Genomic DNA, 20,714 nt, shown 5'->3' with positions numbered 1-20,714 from the left:
CTATCTTTTTTTCAATTCTTATAACTTTCAAGAACTAAAACCAATTAACTGCTTTCAACCTCTGTTATAAATAGAGATAAAACAGATATTAGATTTAGTCGATTTAAATAGTCCGCCTACTTTGAAACCAATTTAAAAGACAAGGTCAATTAAGGACTTCAAGTCTTAGCCGAAGACGAACTTTAACTGCTCAAGCCCATAAAGGAAAAGCTCCCATTCACGTTCTTTATCGAATTTCCGAAGTTGCATGAAATGCTGACCATGCATAACATTATGTTACTAACATATGGCTCGTGCGGTAGGAATCCTACCGTAGGATATGTCGACTTTCCCCACTACTCCGTTAAACGCTAAAGAAGTTCGTCATTACTAGTGTCGTCGTCGATGCACTCAATTATGCCAAATCTGGCTACACTGCTTCAAGGCGCCGCCTAAAGCATCGAGTTACTACATAAATACATAGATTTATATCTATATGTTCTTGATGTGGATTTTTTGTTGAATATTCAACGTTCATACAGGCAATAAAAACAAAATGGTTACCATAGACTTAATAGACTTTGATTGAAAAAAGTTGATTTTTTCGACATAAGAAATTATTCGTCATTGGAAGCTATAGATTTATTTTTACATTTACGACGATTGCATATTTTCAACTTGACAATTTTCCAATTGTAAAAGTGACAATTTATCGTATTGCGCAACCGTCGTACGCGATGTTCTTTTTATATATACAGTAGTCAATCTCTAAAACATGTAATTTGAGTTGCACCACCACTATCTTGCAACGAAAGGCACACGTTCTCCTCGCGCAGTATGGCTCGCTCGATTCCAGTCGTGATCCGTTCAACTACGTTACCTCGAGGAAGTATTGCTTCATTTGTAAACGAAATTGTGCGCATATAATCCAAGATTCGCCATGGAAGACGAATGGGGTATGTAAAAATCGTTATACAAACATCTTAGCGGGTGCGTGTTCACGGTTAAGTCGAAGGCAAGAAAATGATTTTAACCTTCAACTTTACAGATGTCGAAAACGCTGAAGCAAAATTCGACCTCGCTATCAGATCCAACAAGTGGGAGGGTGAAGACGAGGATGAGGACGTCAAGGTTCTGACTTATTGACTTTCTATTTTAGTTTTGACAATTTATTTTCAAAATCTCATACTAAGTCGACGGTTTCATAAGTATGGTTAACCCTTTCATAGTGCGAATCAACACGAGACTAACAGCGGGACAATTGGACATACCTGAAGTTTGCTTCGAATCAAATCAAAACTAGAATTGATGTAAATGAAATGAAATTTACATTACAATTTATATTAATAACTAAACGTTGCTGAATCAACTTGTGGTAGTAATCACTTTAATGTCGAAGCAAATAAATTTATTCAACAAATTATTGTTAACGTTAACTTTTGATATGATAGAGGCATTGATAAGTTTGCATTAGAATTGATATTAAGTCAAAATCATGATGAACTAACAACTTATTGATGAATTTGCTGAACTGAATATAAAGTTTCCATTGAATTAAATATAAGGTAAATTATAAATTCTAAGTTTGAATAAAAGTAAAAATTTGATAATGTTAAAAACAATGTTGCTATAGCCTTTGTAAAATGTAACTTCGTAACATACATAATAAATTATAGCAGAAGTAAATTTAATCAGCAATGAAATTTGCTTGAGATAAAGTTAAATAAATTTTATTTATGTAAAACGAATTCAAAATTAAATGGAGCATGAGTTACATAAATGAAATTAAAGTAATTATACATAATAAAATAATGCAGTATCGAATTAAAACTGATCAGTTTATTGGAAAGTGCTACAATTTCATGAGATAAATTAAAAAAAAAAAACAAATTCGATTAACAGGATAGTTGGGAAGATGTTGAAGAAGAGAAAAAAGATGTAGAGAAACCTGCCGAAGTGCCTAAGGCCAAACCAAAGCCAAGGAAAGCTTTGGCAGAAAGGATTGAAGAACGTGAGGTATCACTTTTAAATCTTCATCTAGATTGTTAATTATATTATTTACGATTTATTGATTATTTAGTTTGTTGTTAATTTCTGCTATTGTGGTTGTTTGATACTGTTTTTGTTTATTTAGCCATTATTTGTTTGTGTATGAACCTTATATCTTCATTACTTTAATGCAAAAATTTTCTCATTTATGTAGTACTAGAAATGTACTCTCTAAGTGCTTTGAATACTGATCAAGTTAATATTACTGATTTTTTTCTTTTACCATAGAAAAAGGCAAGAGAAGAGGCTGAAAGGAAAGCAAAAGAAAAGGAAGAGGCGTTAACACCAGAGGAGAAAAGAGCAGAACAGTTGAGGCGTCAGAGGCTTCAAGAGGAAGCCGATCTTCGCCTCGCCATGGAGACTTTCGGTTTGTCCAACCTTGTTGATTTTTCTCACCGCAAGTCGCACAGAACCGATAAGAAATGACTGCGTTAGAAACTTTTACATATTAACTCTTTGCGCTCCTCCTTTAATTTAAGTAGTACTATTAATATATCAGTTTTTGATAAATTCTGAAATTATGTAGTTAGTAATATTGATGAAACGAAAAGAAAATTACTGTTTTTCTTGTAAGACACTAAAACTAATATTTTTGCTGGCAAAGCATTCCAAGATATGGAATAAGAAAATATATAAAATTCTATAAAATTAATAAATTACTATGTTTTGATTTTTGTACAAAATTAACGTATTGCTAAATTTATAACAAAGAAAAATTATATAATAAAAGCGATAAAATACAGCTAGAATGTCAAGTTATAGATTTACTGTTATTTATTTCGTTAGAATTTTTCTCGATTTTAATTTGAATTTAAATTTAGAAGTAGCATCTTAAAATTCGTTAAATTGAAATCCTATCACTGAAATTTCATTAGAATTTTAAATTTATTTCGATTAAAATGTTTTAAATATAAATCGCTATAAATTACTACAACTACGAATATGTAAAATATAAAGTTAATCGTAGATTCTACCTTTTTAAAATGTCGTCTTTTCTGACATTATATTTAAAAAAAATTCAAAACTTGAAAAGTACTATTCATTAAAAGACTAACAATTGGACTGCAAAGAGTTGATGCACTATTTATGCGTTAGAACGAGTTAATGGCTTAATTATTCGTTTATGCTTTGTCTTTCATAATCTACTATAAAATATGTCGATAAATATTCAATACTGTTTGTGTAAGTATCATACCAATTACTTTGTAACTTTTTAAATCTGTATATTCCAATCAAGGAAATAATTATCTATAATTAGTATTAAATTTGTAAGTTTTTTTTTTTAATTTTTAAAAATACAACAAAGTATTTTTTTATATAAATTTAAAACGTAGTTATAAAAATATTCTACATTTTTAAATAGCCTTTACACGCTCAAATATTTTGCAAAGATTTTAAATACCATTGCTATGAGAATTAACTGAATGTTTTTAGGAACGTTTAAATTCTACGATATTATATTTTCAAAAATACAGTTATCATTGTATTTTTTTTTAGTAGTTATAGTAATTATTTAGTAACTTCTAAACCTTCCAACATTTCTAAATTAAATTTGATTTAAAAAAAAAAATTGATTTGGTGTCAGGAACTGTACTAGAGATGTAAAAATGTATCTAAATGAGTTATTACAATCTTTAAATAAAATACCAAATTGTTATTGTGCAAAAAATAAACATTCCTCTTTTTTGAAAAAGTAAATCAGATGTGTCTTATTTATCAACACTGATCTCCTGTACCGTTCCTGATAAATATTTAATTTTGATAATAAAATTTCAGTGTTTTATTTAATATATTAATAACAAATAATTCAATTTTGTATTTAATAATACTGTTCGTAACATTTTTACTATGTATAATATAAATATATATATGCATAAAAATTAACGTAAATAAGTGATTTGTAATTAATGTAAAGTTTGAAATTACATATCCTTGTTACAATGTAAATTTCAAACAAATAAGCATAGAAATTTAAAAATAATATCGTCTAGATTAATAACAACAAAAGATCTATTTCGACCTATTTGGTTCCATTCAGTATTGAAACTATGTCATTTGCGTTATAGTTTCTGTATAAAAAATATGTACAGAAAATAGTTAGGTGGCGGATCGCATGTAGCATTAAAAAAATTTATCTAAAATTTGAAAAAAAATTATATTATTTTAATTATCTATGTTCTTTTTGTTTTAGGTGTAGCTGAAGAATCTACATTGAGTCTGGATAACTCAGTACCCAACACAAAAGAAGAGTTTGAACTGTATGGAATTATACTTACCCAAAAACTGAATCAGTTTGCTAAACACACCGAATTCTCTCCGTTTGCAGAAGAACTTATTAAGTCTATTGCTCTCAATCGTGAGTAGATTATATATTCGATTAGATATACAATATTTTTTAATAAGAGTATCTTGTAAGAGTAAATTTTCTTGTGCAACTTTATATGTTTATCTTGGATAGAGAGTGCAAGTAGCATATGGAAAAGAACAAACTTTCCTGTTGGTGTTACTAATTTAGTTCAATAGATAATTTTTAAAGTGATAAGAATGTATGTTTAAAAAATTGAAATTTACTTTTTTTTATGGATTATTATACAGTATTGTATATTGCATTATTTACAGTATCCTCGACATATTTGAAGAAAGTGAAAACAATGATTGATAATCTATTGATTGAGAAACAAAAGCTTGAGAAAGGAGACAAGGCGAAAAAGAACAAGGGCAAGGGAAAAGCAAAACTAAAAATCGAGGGTGAAAATACTCTTTTGAGCGAATATGGCGACTACGTTTACGACGATTACAACGATTTCATGTAGCGACCTTTTTATCCCGTATTCTTATTATTCCTTATCCCCTTTTCTAGTCGCCTAAATACACGCAGATGGTTATTAACATTTTTTGCAAATTTTATGTCCTTTATTCTCTATATATTCAAATTCTTTAATTTTTAATCGCTGGTTTAAGGTTGGTGAATTCAAATACTTTACTTTTTATTAGAATTTTGTATTATGTACAGAGTTGGGCATTACTTGAGTAACATTTTGATCTAAATTTTCTCGTCTCTATAAATTATATGTCGTAATTTCATTTTTGAAGCAGCTCTTAGAATTCTCCAAAAAATTAAAAATTCTGGCTATGTAGAAACATATTGTGCATGTAGCTATGGTATTATTGAAATAATTTAAAGCGAAAGGGACGAAGGTTTTTTTTATCATTGTAGTTTATTCGATAAATTTGCTTTTAGTGCAATTTCTTGTTCGAGCATTTTGTCAGATAATCTATTTGTTTAAACAAATTTGTTACAGTGGCAAATGAAAATAAATGCTCTATTGGAGCACAAGATGGTAATGGGATGTTGTATTCTAAAAATATGCATTTAGAGAATTGTAATTACTATTGTTGTATGTAAAATATTGTAATGTAAGTAATAACATATTATTAGATTAAAAAAGTATTTAAGAATTTATTCGAATAAAATATGCCCAACTCTGCATGCAGATATACATATATACATACATAGCGAACAATATAATAAATACATTTGAAAGATGTAAAAAGAACCGTAACACGAACTGCTGATGCGTTTTAAATGCGGTTGGAAGATTTTTTGAAAAGTTTTCAAGCCCTCAATATTTCCAAGAGATCAGCCATTTTCAAAATACTTCACGGAATTTAGCTACATTTATTATATTAACGTATAAACTACTGGTAGTTAGTTTGAACTGTATCGATAATGAAAGCTCAGAAGTTAAGATAAAACAGTGCAAACACGAATGTACGGACAACGATCTCCACAATGCAAACGTTGCGGGGTAATTGAACTAACTGGTAACCGATACCAGTTACGAAGGTAGATCACCTTGAACCTGTTAAAAAAAAATTGTGCTTGAAAATACTTTTTTAGGTAATTACAAGATAAAAATACCTAAAGTTTCTGCTTTGTAATTACAAAAAAAAGAAAAAAATTTAAGCACAACTTTTTTAAAGACATGTTTAATACGATCCACCTTCTTAATATGGATCACTGAACAGAGGAGTAAATCGATGATCAAAAAATTTATCCTTCAGAACATACGTCTTGCGCATGCGTAAACAATCGTCCCAATGCTGAGGAACTACATATGTACATTGGGTTCCTTTTAGTTTTATATTTACATGTATACGCGTATGGTTTTATGTCCTCTTTTTCATAATATATAATACTGTTTAAATAATACCTCATGAAAATAATGTACTTTTGTTTTAGGAATTTTTCAACGTCCTTATCATACACTATTAAGAGTAATTACTAAGGCATCTATATGTAATTTAATCGTATCTTTATTAAGCTTTTTGTTACATAGAATTTTTTCACACAAAGGATGCACAGTAAAATGGAAAAAAGTGAGATATGTTTAGTTAAAAAGTTTTTTTTTTTTTTTGCAAATATGGACGAAAGTTTTTGCGTTTAAACTATTTTACAGAAAATTTCTTAACTTTACACAGAGCAGTAAAACTAAGAATATCGTTTTTATTTCATTACAATAAAATTAACAATATTGTTTTATGTTCTTAGTTTAAATAAATTTTACTTGTTCCGACTTCTTTGCAGTAACTCTGTTTGTGTTGTATGTGTGCGCGTGTGCATGTTTTATTATATTTCTTTTATAGTTCGTTAAATCTGCGCTGTTTCTATTATAATAAATTTATTTTCATTAGAATAGCTTATTTTTTCTTAGTTTTATTGCAATCGATTTATCAATTTGATTACAGCAACTATTATTTTTTAATTTACACAAAACTATCTTATAATTTACAACAATATGGCACGTTTAAATAGTTGGATTAGTGAATGTAACTGTTACATTGTGCCTTTAATGAAACTAAAAAAAAAAAGTTCATATTGAAATACAAGAGCAAGTACCACCGGCGGTTCCGCCCACCGCGAAAATTAATAATTATTACTTGTTAAAGATACATTTCATTTGGATGTTTAAGTGATGTGACTTGAATTCAAATTGGGGAATTATAGGAATAATTTGATTTATATTAATAACAATTACATTCACATTTTAAGTTTATACGTTTTACTATGATTGCTACTCGAAGCTAGAATTTTTAAGCACTGTTATATTTAATCGACTGATTTTTTAGTTTTAGAAAACAAATCATTTCGAAGATCAACCCTGTAAATTAGAAATTTCCAACTGTTTGATAGATGCACCCTTCTAAAAAATAAAATTTGCGCCCGAGGTAAGTCATACACCTACAATTATTAAGCTTTTACGATTACTGAATACATATATTCAATTCACTAGTTTTGATCAGGGCGTGAAAACTGATATAAAGAACGTAAATTTCGGACTATATCGATTCAAGTAAATGCCTAAATTTAAATATTTTAAAAATAACGGTTATAGAACCTATATGAGGTTATGCAAAAGCTTTAATCTAAATCGATGTAGTACGACTTTTAGGTTCTTCGTAACAGTTATTCAGAATAGAAGTTCTTCGTAATAGTTTCGACCATAACTTTTATATAATGGTTTGAAACAATTATTATCGAAACTTTTTCAAGCTGTGGTTTTGATTGAATCCTTTCGGTACACCCATCGACGACGATACTGATATTTATATTTCAATCAAATATGTATTCTTGCTCATTAAATTTTATACCTACGTGTTAGATTTCCCTTGTCGGGGAATATAAATTTTTGTACAAAATCGATAATTTTGAAAAAGCAATGTTATAAAAAGCATATTGTCACACGACAATAATTAATGTTCACAGTGGCATCCACTGTACCGAAAGGGTCAAAATCGTGGTTGTACTTTCAGGTATATCTATAATCATATGTATACATAAATAATCAGACACTTAAATATGTATATATATATATATAATAATAATTGTAAATGCAACAAAAATATTTTCACTTTAAATGAATTTAGTGTGAAGCCTTTTGTAAAACGAATTTGACGTGCAAATTTAAAACTAATTCACCTAGTACATATTTAGATTTTTCATCAAATCAAACGAATATATTATTTTCTATTATTATATATTTTATCGGGAAAAATTGTGTTATTATCGCATACCTTAATTAAAGCTTAATAGTAACAATTAATTGCATCTTCAGGAATGTAATATTTCTATTTGGAATGTGAAATCACAATTGAAAAAGAATTAACTAGCAAATACATTAGTCTTCTTGATACCTCAAGACTTTAGTAATAGTACGCGTCAAAGGAAACGTTTCATTAAATTTACACGTATTATTCCAGTCGTCGACGTTCAAGGAAAATATCATTGCACCTCCAAAATTATTTGCACGAATCCATTCGGCCTGAAAGTCAAAATAAGTTTGATTTATTTGATTTGAATTTGTAGCTTAACTTATAAGAAGACCAGACAGTATACCTTGTAATAAACACTTGTAATATCATCGTACGATATCCATTCTCTGTCTTTATAAGCATATGGAACTTTACTCTCATTTTCAAAAACACTCTTTGCACCATTCTGAAGGAACTCACAAATTTTAGGGTAGGAAACAAAGCCCATTCCACCCAATTTTCCGAATCCATTTGCTGGTGCAAGTAAGCCATGATTCAATGGATTATCCAGTCTGTAAGAGTGACCATAAGTAGGAATTCCAACAATTAGTTTTTCTCTTGGCATGCCTTTTGAAAGCCAATATTGAGCCGAGAAATTCAGATTTAAGGTAGAAAGATATCCAGATTCCGAAGAACGTGGAAAGAGTGGTGCATTGAGTCCAGTGATTGGATAATACCAAACATAAAAATGGTAGTCATATGTCATTAGATTCACAAAATCTACGTATCTAAAACAAAATTGACAAATATTATTTACAGAGGACAACGCGATAATGCAAATAATTATAAAGCGATTTGTGTATTTATGTACTTTGCCATTTCTACAACGTTATAGCTCTGATCGACGATTGCTTGAGGAGCAGCTACAGCAACAGAAAGTATTAATGTCTGTTTAGCTTGTTGGAATTCTTTTCGTAATTCTTCCAGAAGCTGTATAAAATGAATTTTTTCTAGTTCATTGGCACCGAGCCATGCTGGAAATTCCCAATCTAAGTCTAATCCATCGAAACCAAACGACTTTGTCACGTTTAACACCGATTTTATAAACCTGTAAAAAAATTGTCTCTGGTATAATTGGTGTAAATAAAATCAATGTTTTCTTTTTTACTTTTCACAGTTCACATTTTTTATTACCGTTTTCTATTGGCGTGGTTTTTTACCATTTCCGAGAAACCTAAATGGAGCTCGTTACTGCCGCCGACGCTGATCATGACCCTTAATTCAGGTTGCTGATTCTTCAAGGTGAGAATATCCTTGTAGATTGATGAACTGTTGCCTAAATCTAGGCTACAGTTCACCACGCTCGCAAAACCCATGATAATATGCGTACAAATATTAGGGTCAATGTGCGACGAACTGAGCTCCCAGAGCGTGTTCAGGTCCCCCGGTATGGTGTAATAACAGACAATGATCTGCCTATAGAAAGAAAAACGTTTAATTTTAAATATGCGTATAGAACTCGTGGAAAAAAATCAAACGAGAATATTCTTATAAATTTGTTACCTTGTGGAATTGGTGTAGAATTGCTGTGGCGAACTGATGCTGTTGTTCCTGTCCGCATTCTGGTTCTCCTTCGTCGATTCGGCGTACATCCGAGCCCGACGTAACCACGTAGCAATCTTGGCATTGTCGAACAATGTCTCTGTATCAAGTGTTTCAGATTTTGGAGAACTAAGGATAAGAATTCCTATCCAGGCACGTGTTACAAAAAGGATCCCAAGTACTAAGGATATTAATACCAAGCACAGTGCCTGTGTTTTCCAACGAGGTCTAAAAAAAAAAAGTGATATATATAAATAAGTTTTGCATAAAGTTAAATTTTTATATAAATCAAAATTTATTAGTTAATGTATTTACGTTTTGTAACTTTAAACTAACATAACAAATTCGAATAATTTTAATGCGATCACAAAATATATGAAACTTGTAGATTTATATTAAATGTAAGTATGCAATGTATTTCACACACATTTCTATCCGGTTCAACCCAAGAAGGCTTCTTGTGCCATAGTAAATATAGAACAATCAATATGCCACACCTGTAACTTTTGACATATACATTCTCACATCTACTCAAGCGTATGAAGAAAAAGATAGACAGAAATAAAAACAATATTTTAACGTTTATATCTAGAAAACAGTAGGGAATATAAATTTAACATAATAAACAAAGCATTTAATGAAAAATTTGTTTATCGAAATTACAAAAGTACTTTAACTAATAAAAATATTCTTTCTGTACAAGTGACAATTGATGATTTAAATAATAAACTGCATTTTACAATTATAGAATGTATATTCTAATTATCTGAATGAAATATAGAACTGCATTAAGGTTGAAGAAGAAATATAAACAAAATACATTTAAAATACATACTTTTTAAAATACACTTAAAAAATTACTTATAATCGAATGGTACGTTAAGGGACTAATGCATGCCAGTATATATTATTTTATAAATAAATGGGATAAACATTCCTATGCGTTGTATGAAATAATTGAAAATCAAAGTGTACGTACTGATGTATGAATGAACTTCACATTTATATGGCTTACGTAAACACACGCGTAACACATAATCATTCGCATAAAAGGTGAAAAAATGAAACTCACTGTCGAACGTCCGTTAATAATTCATATTTTGCCTGAGGCACAGGAATTTGGTTAACCATTGAAGGTACAATGCTCGTCGTGATTGACGCTTGAGGACGCTCGTCCTCGAGGGTGGCTTGCCACTTTTATTACTACGCCCAGTCTGATATGATATATGTTGATATCTACATATGTACATATGTAACCTACTAATATAAATTGGCAGAGGAGGGGGCAGTAGGATTTTGCTGAGCGCAATAACATTTGTATATAGCGCGTTCAATTGTCATGTTTTGCTTGCTTTCTATTGTTATCCAGTACACAACAGCCTTTGATAAACATTCCACGAATAAAAATATGTTTTGTTTGTTTTTTATTCAATTTCTGAAGAACCTCCTTGTTTCAGTACTTTCATCGCTTCATAAATAATATGTACTTTAATTATAAAACAGCAATGAAAGATTATTTGTTCCTTTTCATGTAATTGATTAGGTATAAACGATTACTGGAAGCAATATTTATTTAAATATTGCGCCAAAAAGTGCCAACGTATAGTATCGCCATCTATCGGAATGTTAGAGGAGGTATCCGGAGTTCAGATCCCCTCTCGCCCCCCACGATTTGGTGACGACGTATAGTATCGCCATCTAAGAACAGGATTCGTACTATCCGGAGTACAAATCCCCTCTCGCCCCCCACGATTTGGTGCAAACGTATAGTATCGCCATCTAAGAACGGGTTTCGAACTAAAAATTTCGTGCCAGGATCACAGAATGTTAGTGGAGGTATCCGAAGTACAGCTACCCCCACTCCTCCTACTCCTGACATACACTACCTTGATTATTCATTAATAACTCATTTCCTAGGCTTAGAATATGAACTTTTAGAATCGAAGAATCTAGTATAGACTCTTGGCAAGATTCAAGGATAGTGTTTAGATCCATACCGCCCGTAATTAATAAGTTATTAACGAATATCTGAAGTCGGAACATTCACGGCTGTATCACTGTCCGCTTTAATCGATGAATTATTAACTTTTCTACAATAATACCCATATTTTGGCTATTAGGGAAACAACTAGACATCCCTGGCAATATTTAAGGACCGATTTTGCTACGCTCCATGGTCTAATTAATTAGTTATTAACGATAGATCCCTAAGTTGTCGCGTTAATAGGTTGAAAACAGTGTTCCGACTTCCGATATCAGTTAATAACTATTTAATGAAACATGATATGGTTAGAAAAGGTATCCTTGAATCTTGCCAAGGGTCCATACTATATTCTTAAACTCTAAAAGTTCATAATTCATTACCAGGAAAGGCGTAATTAATAAATTAAAGAGCAACAATTTATTACAAGTCGAGAAGCACATAGTACGCTGTTTTCGCCACTAGCTGGCGCCACCATCCAACAATCAATAATTCACCGGTTTCAATGAACTACTGCTCCTTAATTTACTAATTACGCCTTTCCTGGGATTAGATTATGAACTTTCAGAGTTTAAGAATATAGTATGGACCCTTGACAAGATTCAAGGATACCTTTTCTAACCATATCATGTTTCATTAAATAGTTATTAACCGATATCGGAAGTCGGAACACTGTTTTCAACCTTTTAATGCGACAACTTAAAGATCTATCGCTAATTACTACTTAATTAGACCATGGAGCGTAGCAAAATCGGTCCTTAAATATTGCCAGGGATGTCTAGTTGTTTCCCTAATAGCCAAAATATGGGTATTATTGTAGAAAAGTTAATAATTCATCGATTAAAGCGGACAGTGATACAGCCGTGAATGTTCCGACTTCAGATATTCGTTAATAACTTATTAATTACGGGCGGTATGGATCTAAACACTATCCTTGAATCTTGCCAAGAGTCTATACTAGATTCTTCGATTCTAAAAGTTCATATTCTAAGCCTAGGAAATGAGTTATTAATGAATAATCAAGGTAGTGTATGTCAGGAGTAGGAGGAGTGGGGGTAGCTGTACTTCGGATACCTCCACTAACATTCTGTGATCCTGGCACGAAATTTTTAGTTCGAAACCCGTTCTTAGATGGCGATACTATACGTTTGCACCAAATCGTGGGGGGCGAGAGGGGATTTGTACTCCGGATAGTACGAATCCTGTTCTTAGATGGCGATACTATACGTCGTCACCAAATCGTGGGGGGCGAGAGGGGATCTGAACTCCGGATACCTCCTCTAACATTCCGATAGATGGCGATACTATATTTTGTCACTTTTTAGCGCAATATTCAAACAAGTATCACTTCCAATAATCGTTTATAAGTAATTAATTAGATGATAAAATGTACAGAGAAATGATTGAGGAACTTAATAAAATATTAATTAGATTTGTATAATATTTGGAGCAGTTATAAGGAATTATAAAACTTTAAAATTTATAAAAATTAGGAAATTAGTGGGAAAGGTAAAATACTTAGAAGATTATATGCGTATATGTGCATATATATATTTATAGTCTCACATTTATAAACATATTAAAACAATAAGCACCCATTATTATCAATATTTTACATTTTACAATATTAGCAGCACATGAATAGGGCAGTATTAATAAAATAAAAACAATAGCATACTGAGATTCGAATTGAGATGTTTCTTACTGCTAAACAATATGTACTTATATTATTAGTTCATTTAAAATTATAGTTTGTAGCACCATAGTTAATCGAAGTATAAAAGTAATGAAATTTAAAAAAGAAACATCTAACTGTATGTGATTAACTCTAACCGGACTAGCACAGAGACGTAAATATACATGAATTAAATTTGCATTGTGCAAATAATATATAAAAATTACAAATTTTACGTAAGTACTATGTGTAAGTGTGCCTAGAACTTCGTTTACATGCTTCAGGAAGTCGAATGATAGTTTTTCATGTATCACGGACGTTTACTGATTTCTGCCGCTGACCAATGATTCATCTTCTGGCTTAGGGAGACGTTTGTAACGCTCTTGCGAAACGAGATAAACCGATAATCCTCCAAAGAGAATGATTAGAAGTCCAATTACATTAATTAATACTGCTTCGTTGACGAGCTTCGAGTAATCGTCACTGAAATCAGACATATTATATTAAACGAAACATTAAGAGCACTACGATTTCGTAATAAAATAAATTTAATATTCGCGGCCAGTCCGTATTCGAGTAATTAACTTACTTTAATGTAAAAATAGCCTTTTCATTGAGTCCTAGGAGACAAGAAGCAATTACACCAACAAAACCCGCGATACCAAAGTACACATGAATGGGCATATAAGAAGCACGTAATGGAACTTGCAATCCTGGGTAAAGAAATGACAAAAATCCAGCAAGCCACTGAAATATTGTAAAAAATATATATTATATTTCTTAAACAGTACTTATAATATTTCTAGAAGAGTACACACAGAACAAAATAAGCCACTTGACTAACTTATTTTTTTTTTAATAACAGACAAAAATGCTTTAAGTAATGCTATTGAAACAAATGTGCTGGGTTTAGGATTTTTACCTGACAGCAAAACAAAATTACACTGGTGAGTCCAACCCAGCTGTGAAGACTGTACATGTTTGGAATTGGTACTGGTTTTAAGTTGTGACTGTCAAACACAGCAATAAGAGCAATTACTACCAATACAACAATGGATAACATTATGCTGCCGTGAATTAATTTAAGTCTTCGTTTACGAGCATTCCTTTGGGTTCTATATATTAACATACCTAGGAAAATAAAAAATATTATATTAAAAATGCGATGAATTAAAATTTAATAACGTATGGAATATACCATTTGCATATAGAAACACAAATCCAATAATCATTAACATAGGATGCCAGTTGAATTCCAAATTTGGATTGGATCTCCAAGAGAAACCACCTCTATAATTATTACACCAAACTGCAACCAAAATGATTAAAGTTGCTCCAAGGATTTCCATTAAAATTGTAAGCGGTTTGAAACCCTCTAAGAAGACACGTGGTTCTTCGTTTAGTTCCATATCTGAGAATGAATTAAGTAAGAAATCAATATTAGAGAATATTAAAAAGTAAATAAATTAACTAAACATAGTATTAAATGTATGAATGAAAATATTAAAATTCGCGTAAATCAAATTCTTTCGCGAAGAGTATATAATTTTCAATTAATTTTAATAAATAAATTTTTTATCAAGGATCAAGAGAACTACTTTGAAATGCAAAAAAAAAACAACATACCTAAACATGCTTGGTACTCGTACGGATAATTTATTGGCATGTCAATTCCAAGAAATTATTTTGTTAACCAAATTAACACGAGTTTAAAAGATTCTGTAATATCTTGTTATAAAAAAAAAAAGATAAATATGGATTTCTTTTTTTCCTTCGTATTATATGATCTAAACAATTTTAAATATCGAAGAATGTGCATTTCTTAATAATTAAGTAAATGTTTCAGAATTTATAAATGATTCTCTAAAATCAACTTCAACAAGTGTCAAAGAGCCATGTTAACGTGGCCAATGACTCTTCAAAAATCAGGTTATATTTTATTTGCTAAATGCCACGAAACAAACAAAGTAAACTTCGCATTGTTTGCATTGAAAAGGAAAACAATGAAAATCTTGTTCAACAGACCATAAAATATAACGCTCGTTTCGTTACCTATAGATTTTTCACAGCTGTGTCAAGGAACTATCAACAGGTGTATGTCACTTCTCCAACGACGTAAAATAGCTTATCGATTTTATGTTCTTATATATAATACTAAATGTTTGAACACATCGCACTTATGGTCAACACAGCAACCGATAATACTATAAAATACAATGCATAAATTTCAAACCAACATTAACATACTTAGTTTTCTCTGTTTTTAGTGACTAAACAATAATGATGTGCTAATTATAAATTCTTACATAATTTTTAATGCGAAAAGGAACAGTAGTTTTTCGCAATCGTCATAGCTTGTTTTCAAAATGTTCTCTAGTTTGTGATAAGCCATAATACAATCTGTCGTGAAATTCACTTCTCACCTTTTGAAAATTTCTTTTTGAATATTTTTTCATTCTTTTGCTATTTGTTCTATTCTATTTATTAAATTCTTAATATTTTCTAGCTTTAATTTAAATATTACAGATTTTAAATAGTGACAAACCAGCAGATATTGGCGATCGTTCGATTGGCCTTCTACTGATACAAAGTGGAATTGATTCTACTTTGGAATTTTTTATTTTATCAAATATCATTTAAGGTTAATGCTTGACAAAAAATGTCTTTTGCAAAAGTTTCTTCCTTTTCTTTGTAGGATACGAATCTATAAATAAAAATGCAGATTTCTATTCCAAAAACCAAAGTTGATCTTCAAATGACCTTGAAAATGCTTAACAAATAAAAAATAAACAGGACAATCACGTTTCCAATTTAAAACTGAGAAACTTTTATGTTTATTAATTTTTCAAACAATGTGTTCGTTTCGACAATATTTAGAAGTAAAGTTTTCAAATGAACACCGTGTATATATAGAAATCCAAAAATTAAATATTAAATATCTATGTAAATAATGAGCATTGGCATAAAAACTCAAATGTGTCTGTTTATTTTTGCTTCAGAATTACCGAGAAAAGTTTAAATAAAATCGATGATTCTGCGAGTACAACCTCTTCTTGTTAGCTTAAAAAAACAGTATAAAGATAACCTTTAAAGTATAAGTTTGAGCGAAGAAAGAAACAATTTTTCATTGTTGTTCCATGATTAAAGTGCATATTGTCGTGGAGTTTTGAAATGATTGAAACAAGAAGACTCTTTAGGAATTTAATAAAAAGCAAGCAAAACATCTTTTCATTCGAGAAACATTTCTCGAAAGATGCTGAAATTAATAACAATGAGAAAACGACACATTTTGGATTCAAAACTGTTAAAGAAAGCGATAAAGTGAATGAAGGTATATTTTTTATTTAAAATGTTTATTCTAAGGAACACCTTAAATGCATTTGAATGCATCTGATGCGTGTTTTACAATGATAAAATAAAAATAAACAAGTTCAGCTACATTCTTTTAAGGCACAGCTTAAAATATGCGAAAAAATGATAATATTTATATACTTTTTAGTTTATACAGTGTTTGAGAAAGTAGCAAATTCTTATGATCAAATGAACGATGCAATGAGTTTAGGAATTCATCGCATTTGGAAAGATATATTTATTCAGAGACTTGGACCAACCCATGGGAGCAAATTATTAGATTCTGCTGGTGGCACAGGAGATATTGCATTTCGTTATTTACGATATTTGAAAAATTCTCCAAATCCTAAAGATTTAAAGAGTTCTGTAACAGTTTGTGATATAAACGAGAATATGTTGGATGTAGGAAAAAGTAGAGCCAAAGCCCAGGGTTGGACAAATCAGAACAATGTTCAAATTGATTGGTTGCAATGTGATGCTGAAAAGCTTCCTTTTGATAATGATTCATACACAGCTTATACAATTGCTTTTGGAATAAGAAATGTAACACATATTGATAAGGTAAAAAAAGAATTGTATTGTACTGCATTAAAGTTAATTATCACTTATCAATTAATAAAATAAGATTTTATTTATTCTTGTAAAAAAAAAAAAAAAATAATACTGGTTTTTAGGTACTTTCTGAAGCATATAGAGTACTTACCCCAGGTGGTAGATTTATGTGTTTAGAGTTTAGTCATGTGGACAATGACGTTTTAAGATGGTAATTACTTATATTTAAAATAATATATAGAGTTATATACATTGTGTACTTTGAAATATAATTTTTGCACAGGATTTACGATCAATATTCGTTCCAACTAATACCTGTATTAGGTACACTTATTGCAGGGGAATGGCAAGCTTATCAGTATCTTGTTGAGAGCATTAGGAAATTTCCGAAACAGGAGAATTTTAAAGTAACGTATTTGATTTAATGTAAAATATTTACATTTGAAATAACATATAATATAAATGCCTAATATTCGGTATATACAATTTACATTTATAATTTTATTTTATTTTTATCTATTAATTGTTTTAGGAAATGATTGAGGAGGCAGGTTTCAGGAATGTAACTTACGAAAATTTGACCAGTGGAATAGTAGCTATTCATTCGGGCTTTAAACTGTAATTTGATTATATTTTATTATTTTTCATTCGGGTTGTAAATGTGTTTATTTTGAAAAGTTATTATTGTTAAAAATTAAGCAAATCGTTTAATTATAGAAAACGTAATATTTATTTTTCATATAGTTCTTATATTGTACAAATAATAATATATGCAATAAAAAAATAACATTTTACAATACAAATCTTTCGGTTCTTATATTAACATAATGTACATTGTAATTAATGAAATTTACTAATAATTAAAAATTCTTTAATCTTTTGTCTATTAGTTCTTTTTGTTCCTGTGTTAGATCAGTGATTTTTATTACTGTTGGTTTTTTATTAATATTTAACTCTAATTCTAGCAGAGCATCCAAAGTTTTTATTTTTTGTTCAGCAGTACGAAAATTCTGAAATATTAAAGGCTTCTTTATCTGTCACATTAAGATAAAATTTTCGGTTGACAAAAAAAAGAAATTGATTTAACATACCTTCCTAAGTTCTTGTTCAATTTCGGGATTTTTTTTTAACTTTTTCTTTAATGAAAATTCTTGAACACTGAAACCTAATAAATTTTCAAGAACCTGAAATGGCAAGTTCATTTATTCAATGCACAGTAAATTATAAATTAAAATTTAATTTTTAATGAATTATCGTTACAAACCTTATTTGAAAAGGAAACTTCTATTTTTCCGGTGCCGTCTACTAATGTAGCATCTAAAATCCAACACGAATCTTTTTTCCCTAATCTTCCAAGTACTTCCACGCGTCCGCGAATTGTCCTATAAGTTATCTCTGTTATCACTTCGTTGTTTATATCATGAATAAATTCACAAATTTTCGGTATATCCGGGGAATTTGGTGCTTTTACAAATTCTGTAATCTTTCTGTCTATTTTGCCCCTTTTTTTAGTTACCGTTTCGGGAGGAGACATTGGAACCTAAACAATTGCTTACTTGAACACATCTATTCATAATAACAATACATTCATAATTATTCAATAACATACAGGCCTCTTTCCTCCAATTAGTGGCAAATGAGTTTTTTCTGCCGTTTTGCACACTTTTGGACATACTATGTTAGTCGAAGGTACTGTTTTATTGGTAATTGTAGAATCGTAATGTGAAATACGTTCTTTTCTTTCCACAGGTTGTAGAACATCATTTATTACAATAATATCGTCGTCGTCTTCTTCTTTTGGCAAAGCTCTGAAAGGAGCTGCTATGTTTGTCTGTTCTGTTCGTGATTGCACAAATTGTACTTCATCCACCTACAAATTGTTTCATATAAAATTCTCAATTCTTTAATTTTGAAATATGATTTCACTACCAGTCTTGAAATAATAGAATCTCAATTGAATGTGTCTTTTAATGAAATAATTAATTAAAAGTATTAAAATATAAACCATTTCTAAGAAACAATCATCATCATCTAAGATTATTTTTTCCTTAGAATTATGACCTTTCTGCACAGTACTAGTCTTGATTAAGTTATCTGTTTTAATTTGTGTTTTAATTGTATTAATGTTGGATTGTTTCTGGTCTTTGCTGTGTAAATGTTCAATTTTAGAAACTTCTTCTAAATTTATTTCAAAATCATCTTCAAAAAAACTGTCATCTATATTTGATTCTTTTTGTTCTTTAACATTGTTCGATTTAGATTCATTGTCATTATAAGGGTCAGAATTTTCTTGAAGGTTCCTGTAAAAAAGTATTACAGATATGGAATTACTTGAAACTTAAAAGTAATCTGTCATAGATTACTTACAGAGCTCTGGCCAGAACATTTTCCAAAGCATTGGGAATTAATAAACTATCCACTTCACCACCAATTCCTTTTAGTTTTCCATCTTCTAATAACAAAACACCTTTACGACATTTCACTGGGCCTATTATCATAATTTTATATCCTGGTAACAATGTCTCCTGAAGGAGAAACTATTAGTGTTTTACAAAACGTGTTTTTCTTTTTATAGTAATTGTATTACATCCAATAGTTACTTCTTTTATAACACAGTCATAAAAGCATTATTATGAATTAAAATAACATACATTTAATCTAGGTATGTAGTTATACTCAATACCAATTATATCTTGTAATCCATCTGTTAGTCGAAGTTGTATCATTCTTTTTTTAGGGGGTTCAAACTTATTTTGTTTTTCTTCCTCATCTGCTTCAGAAATATGAATATTCCTTATTTGCTGTAATTGTTTATACTTTGATGTTGCAATATCGTACATTTGTTCTACCTTGGTTAACAAAACAAAGTTATAATATTTATTCATTGAGCGAGTCAATTGTGTTTCAAATCTATCATTTGTGTTTGTTCGTAATTTTATTAAACGTCTATACCTGAAGAATATAATTGTCGGATAATATAACACAGTTTTTCTGTGAAATATTACGCGGCAGGCTCCCATTTTCATTATTGATTTCTCGTAAATCACTAAGTTGCCATTGTACTTTTACAAATTGCATAATTTCATTATTACTCGTCTGAAAAGGACAACAATGATACAACATTTTTTTAATATTTGGTCTTTTGCATACAGTCGAAAATATTTACATTTCTATGTTGATCTATATAATATTCAATGCAATCTCTCAACCACTCATCATTCATTAAATAAAATTCTAATTTCAATCTACTTTTTATTTGGTTGAATAAATTTTCATTCATTTTAAATATATTTGACAGTATTGTAACAAAATTACTGATAAGAGATTTGGTTTTGTTACAGTCGAGTATACAATGGATAAACAGAGCTACACAAATGCCATAGACAAAGTATACGAGTAGACGTTATATCCAATGTATTTTTTTGGCCCATTTTTTTGAGGCTCTTATTAATATGCGTTGTTTGTATTTTGAAACATTAAAATCCTTCAATC

At 30.0% G+C, this 20,714-nt stretch overlaps 5 protein-coding genes across 10 annotated transcripts; 2 read left to right on the top strand and 3 right to left on the bottom strand.

Annotated features, from left to right (window-relative positions):
- The first annotated feature begins 650 nt into the window (after positions 1-650).
- Positions 651-4,919, top strand: Eif3j (eukaryotic translation initiation factor 3 subunit J). Its single transcript, XM_076781238.1, has 6 exons — positions 651-935; positions 1,028-1,110; positions 1,882-1,995; positions 2,257-2,395; positions 4,220-4,384; positions 4,648-4,919. The coding sequence occupies exons 1-6, from the start codon at positions 920-922 to the stop codon at positions 4,839-4,841; spliced, it is 711 nt and encodes a 236-aa protein (XP_076637353.1). The 5' UTR covers positions 651-919; the 3' UTR covers positions 4,842-4,919.
- Positions 4,920-6,624: 1,705 nt separating this feature from the next.
- On the bottom strand, positions 6,625-10,902 carry LOC143349735 (acidic mammalian chitinase). 2 transcript variants are annotated; one of them, XM_076781213.1, is made up of 6 exons: positions 10,736-10,902; positions 9,625-9,891; positions 9,256-9,537; positions 8,933-9,169; positions 8,426-8,849; positions 6,625-8,351 (listed from the first exon to the last, which is right to left on the bottom strand). In XM_076781213.1, exons 1-6 carry the CDS (start codon positions 10,792-10,794, stop codon positions 8,208-8,210), a joined length of 1,413 nt encoding a protein of 470 aa, XP_076637328.1. In that variant the 5' UTR covers positions 10,795-10,902; the 3' UTR covers positions 6,625-8,207. The 2 variants fall into 2 exon arrangements, with proteins under 2 accessions (XP_076637328.1, XP_076637329.1); XM_076781214.1 differs by having other exon boundaries at positions 10,643-10,775.
- Positions 10,903-13,183: 2,281 nt separating this feature from the next.
- On the bottom strand, positions 13,184-16,344 carry LOC143349747 (transmembrane ascorbate-dependent reductase CYB561). 4 transcript variants are annotated; one of them, XR_013080987.1, is made up of 6 exons: positions 14,946-15,047; positions 14,518-14,730; positions 14,242-14,450; positions 13,909-14,066; positions 13,489-13,802; positions 13,184-13,456 (listed from the first exon to the last, which is right to left on the bottom strand). XR_013080987.1 is itself a non-coding variant. In XM_076781236.1 (5 exons), exons 2-5 carry the CDS (start codon positions 14,726-14,728, stop codon positions 13,640-13,642), a joined length of 741 nt encoding a protein of 246 aa, XP_076637351.1. In that variant the 5' UTR covers positions 14,729-14,730; positions 16,325-16,344; the 3' UTR covers positions 13,184-13,639. The 4 variants fall into 4 exon arrangements, 3 of the variants coding, with proteins under 3 accessions (XP_076637351.1, XP_076637350.1, XP_076637349.1); XM_076781236.1 differs by lacking the exon at positions 14,946-15,047 and adding an exon at positions 16,325-16,344 and having other exon boundaries at positions 13,184-13,802; XM_076781235.1 differs by lacking the exon at positions 14,946-15,047 and adding an exon at positions 15,372-15,595 and having other exon boundaries at positions 13,184-13,802.
- Positions 15,959-17,974, top strand: Coq5 (ubiquinone biosynthesis protein COQ3, mitochondrial). The gene is made up of 5 exons (XM_076781230.1): positions 15,959-16,650; positions 16,819-17,231; positions 17,345-17,433; positions 17,506-17,629; positions 17,755-17,974. Exons 1-5 carry the CDS (start codon positions 16,491-16,493, stop codon positions 17,842-17,844), a joined length of 876 nt encoding a protein of 291 aa, XP_076637345.1. The 5' UTR covers positions 15,959-16,490; the 3' UTR covers positions 17,845-17,974.
- On the bottom strand, positions 17,929-20,582 carry LOC143349730 (uncharacterized). Of its 2 annotated transcripts, none has more exons than XM_076781204.1 (9): positions 20,389-20,582; positions 20,175-20,318; positions 19,874-20,071; positions 19,590-19,759; positions 19,228-19,522; positions 18,832-19,092; positions 18,487-18,762; positions 18,314-18,406; positions 17,929-18,232 (listed from the first exon to the last, which is right to left on the bottom strand). In XM_076781204.1, the coding sequence occupies exons 1-9, from the start codon at positions 20,500-20,502 to the stop codon at positions 18,083-18,085; spliced, it is 1,701 nt and encodes a 566-aa protein (XP_076637319.1). In that variant the 5' UTR covers positions 20,503-20,582; the 3' UTR covers positions 17,929-18,082. The 2 variants fall into 2 exon arrangements, with proteins under 2 accessions (XP_076637319.1, XP_076637320.1); XM_076781205.1 differs by having other exon boundaries at positions 19,590-19,747.
- Positions 20,583-20,714: the final 132 nt, after the last annotated feature.

The sequence above is a fragment of the Colletes latitarsis genome, chromosome 14, assembly GCF_051014445.1.
Source record: "Colletes latitarsis isolate SP2378_abdomen chromosome 14, iyColLati1, whole genome shotgun sequence".
NCBI lineage: Eukaryota > Metazoa > Arthropoda > Insecta > Hymenoptera > Colletidae > Colletes > Colletes latitarsis.
Note: the sequence above shows the minus strand (reverse complement) of the source record. Positions and strands in the feature narration are given on the sequence as shown.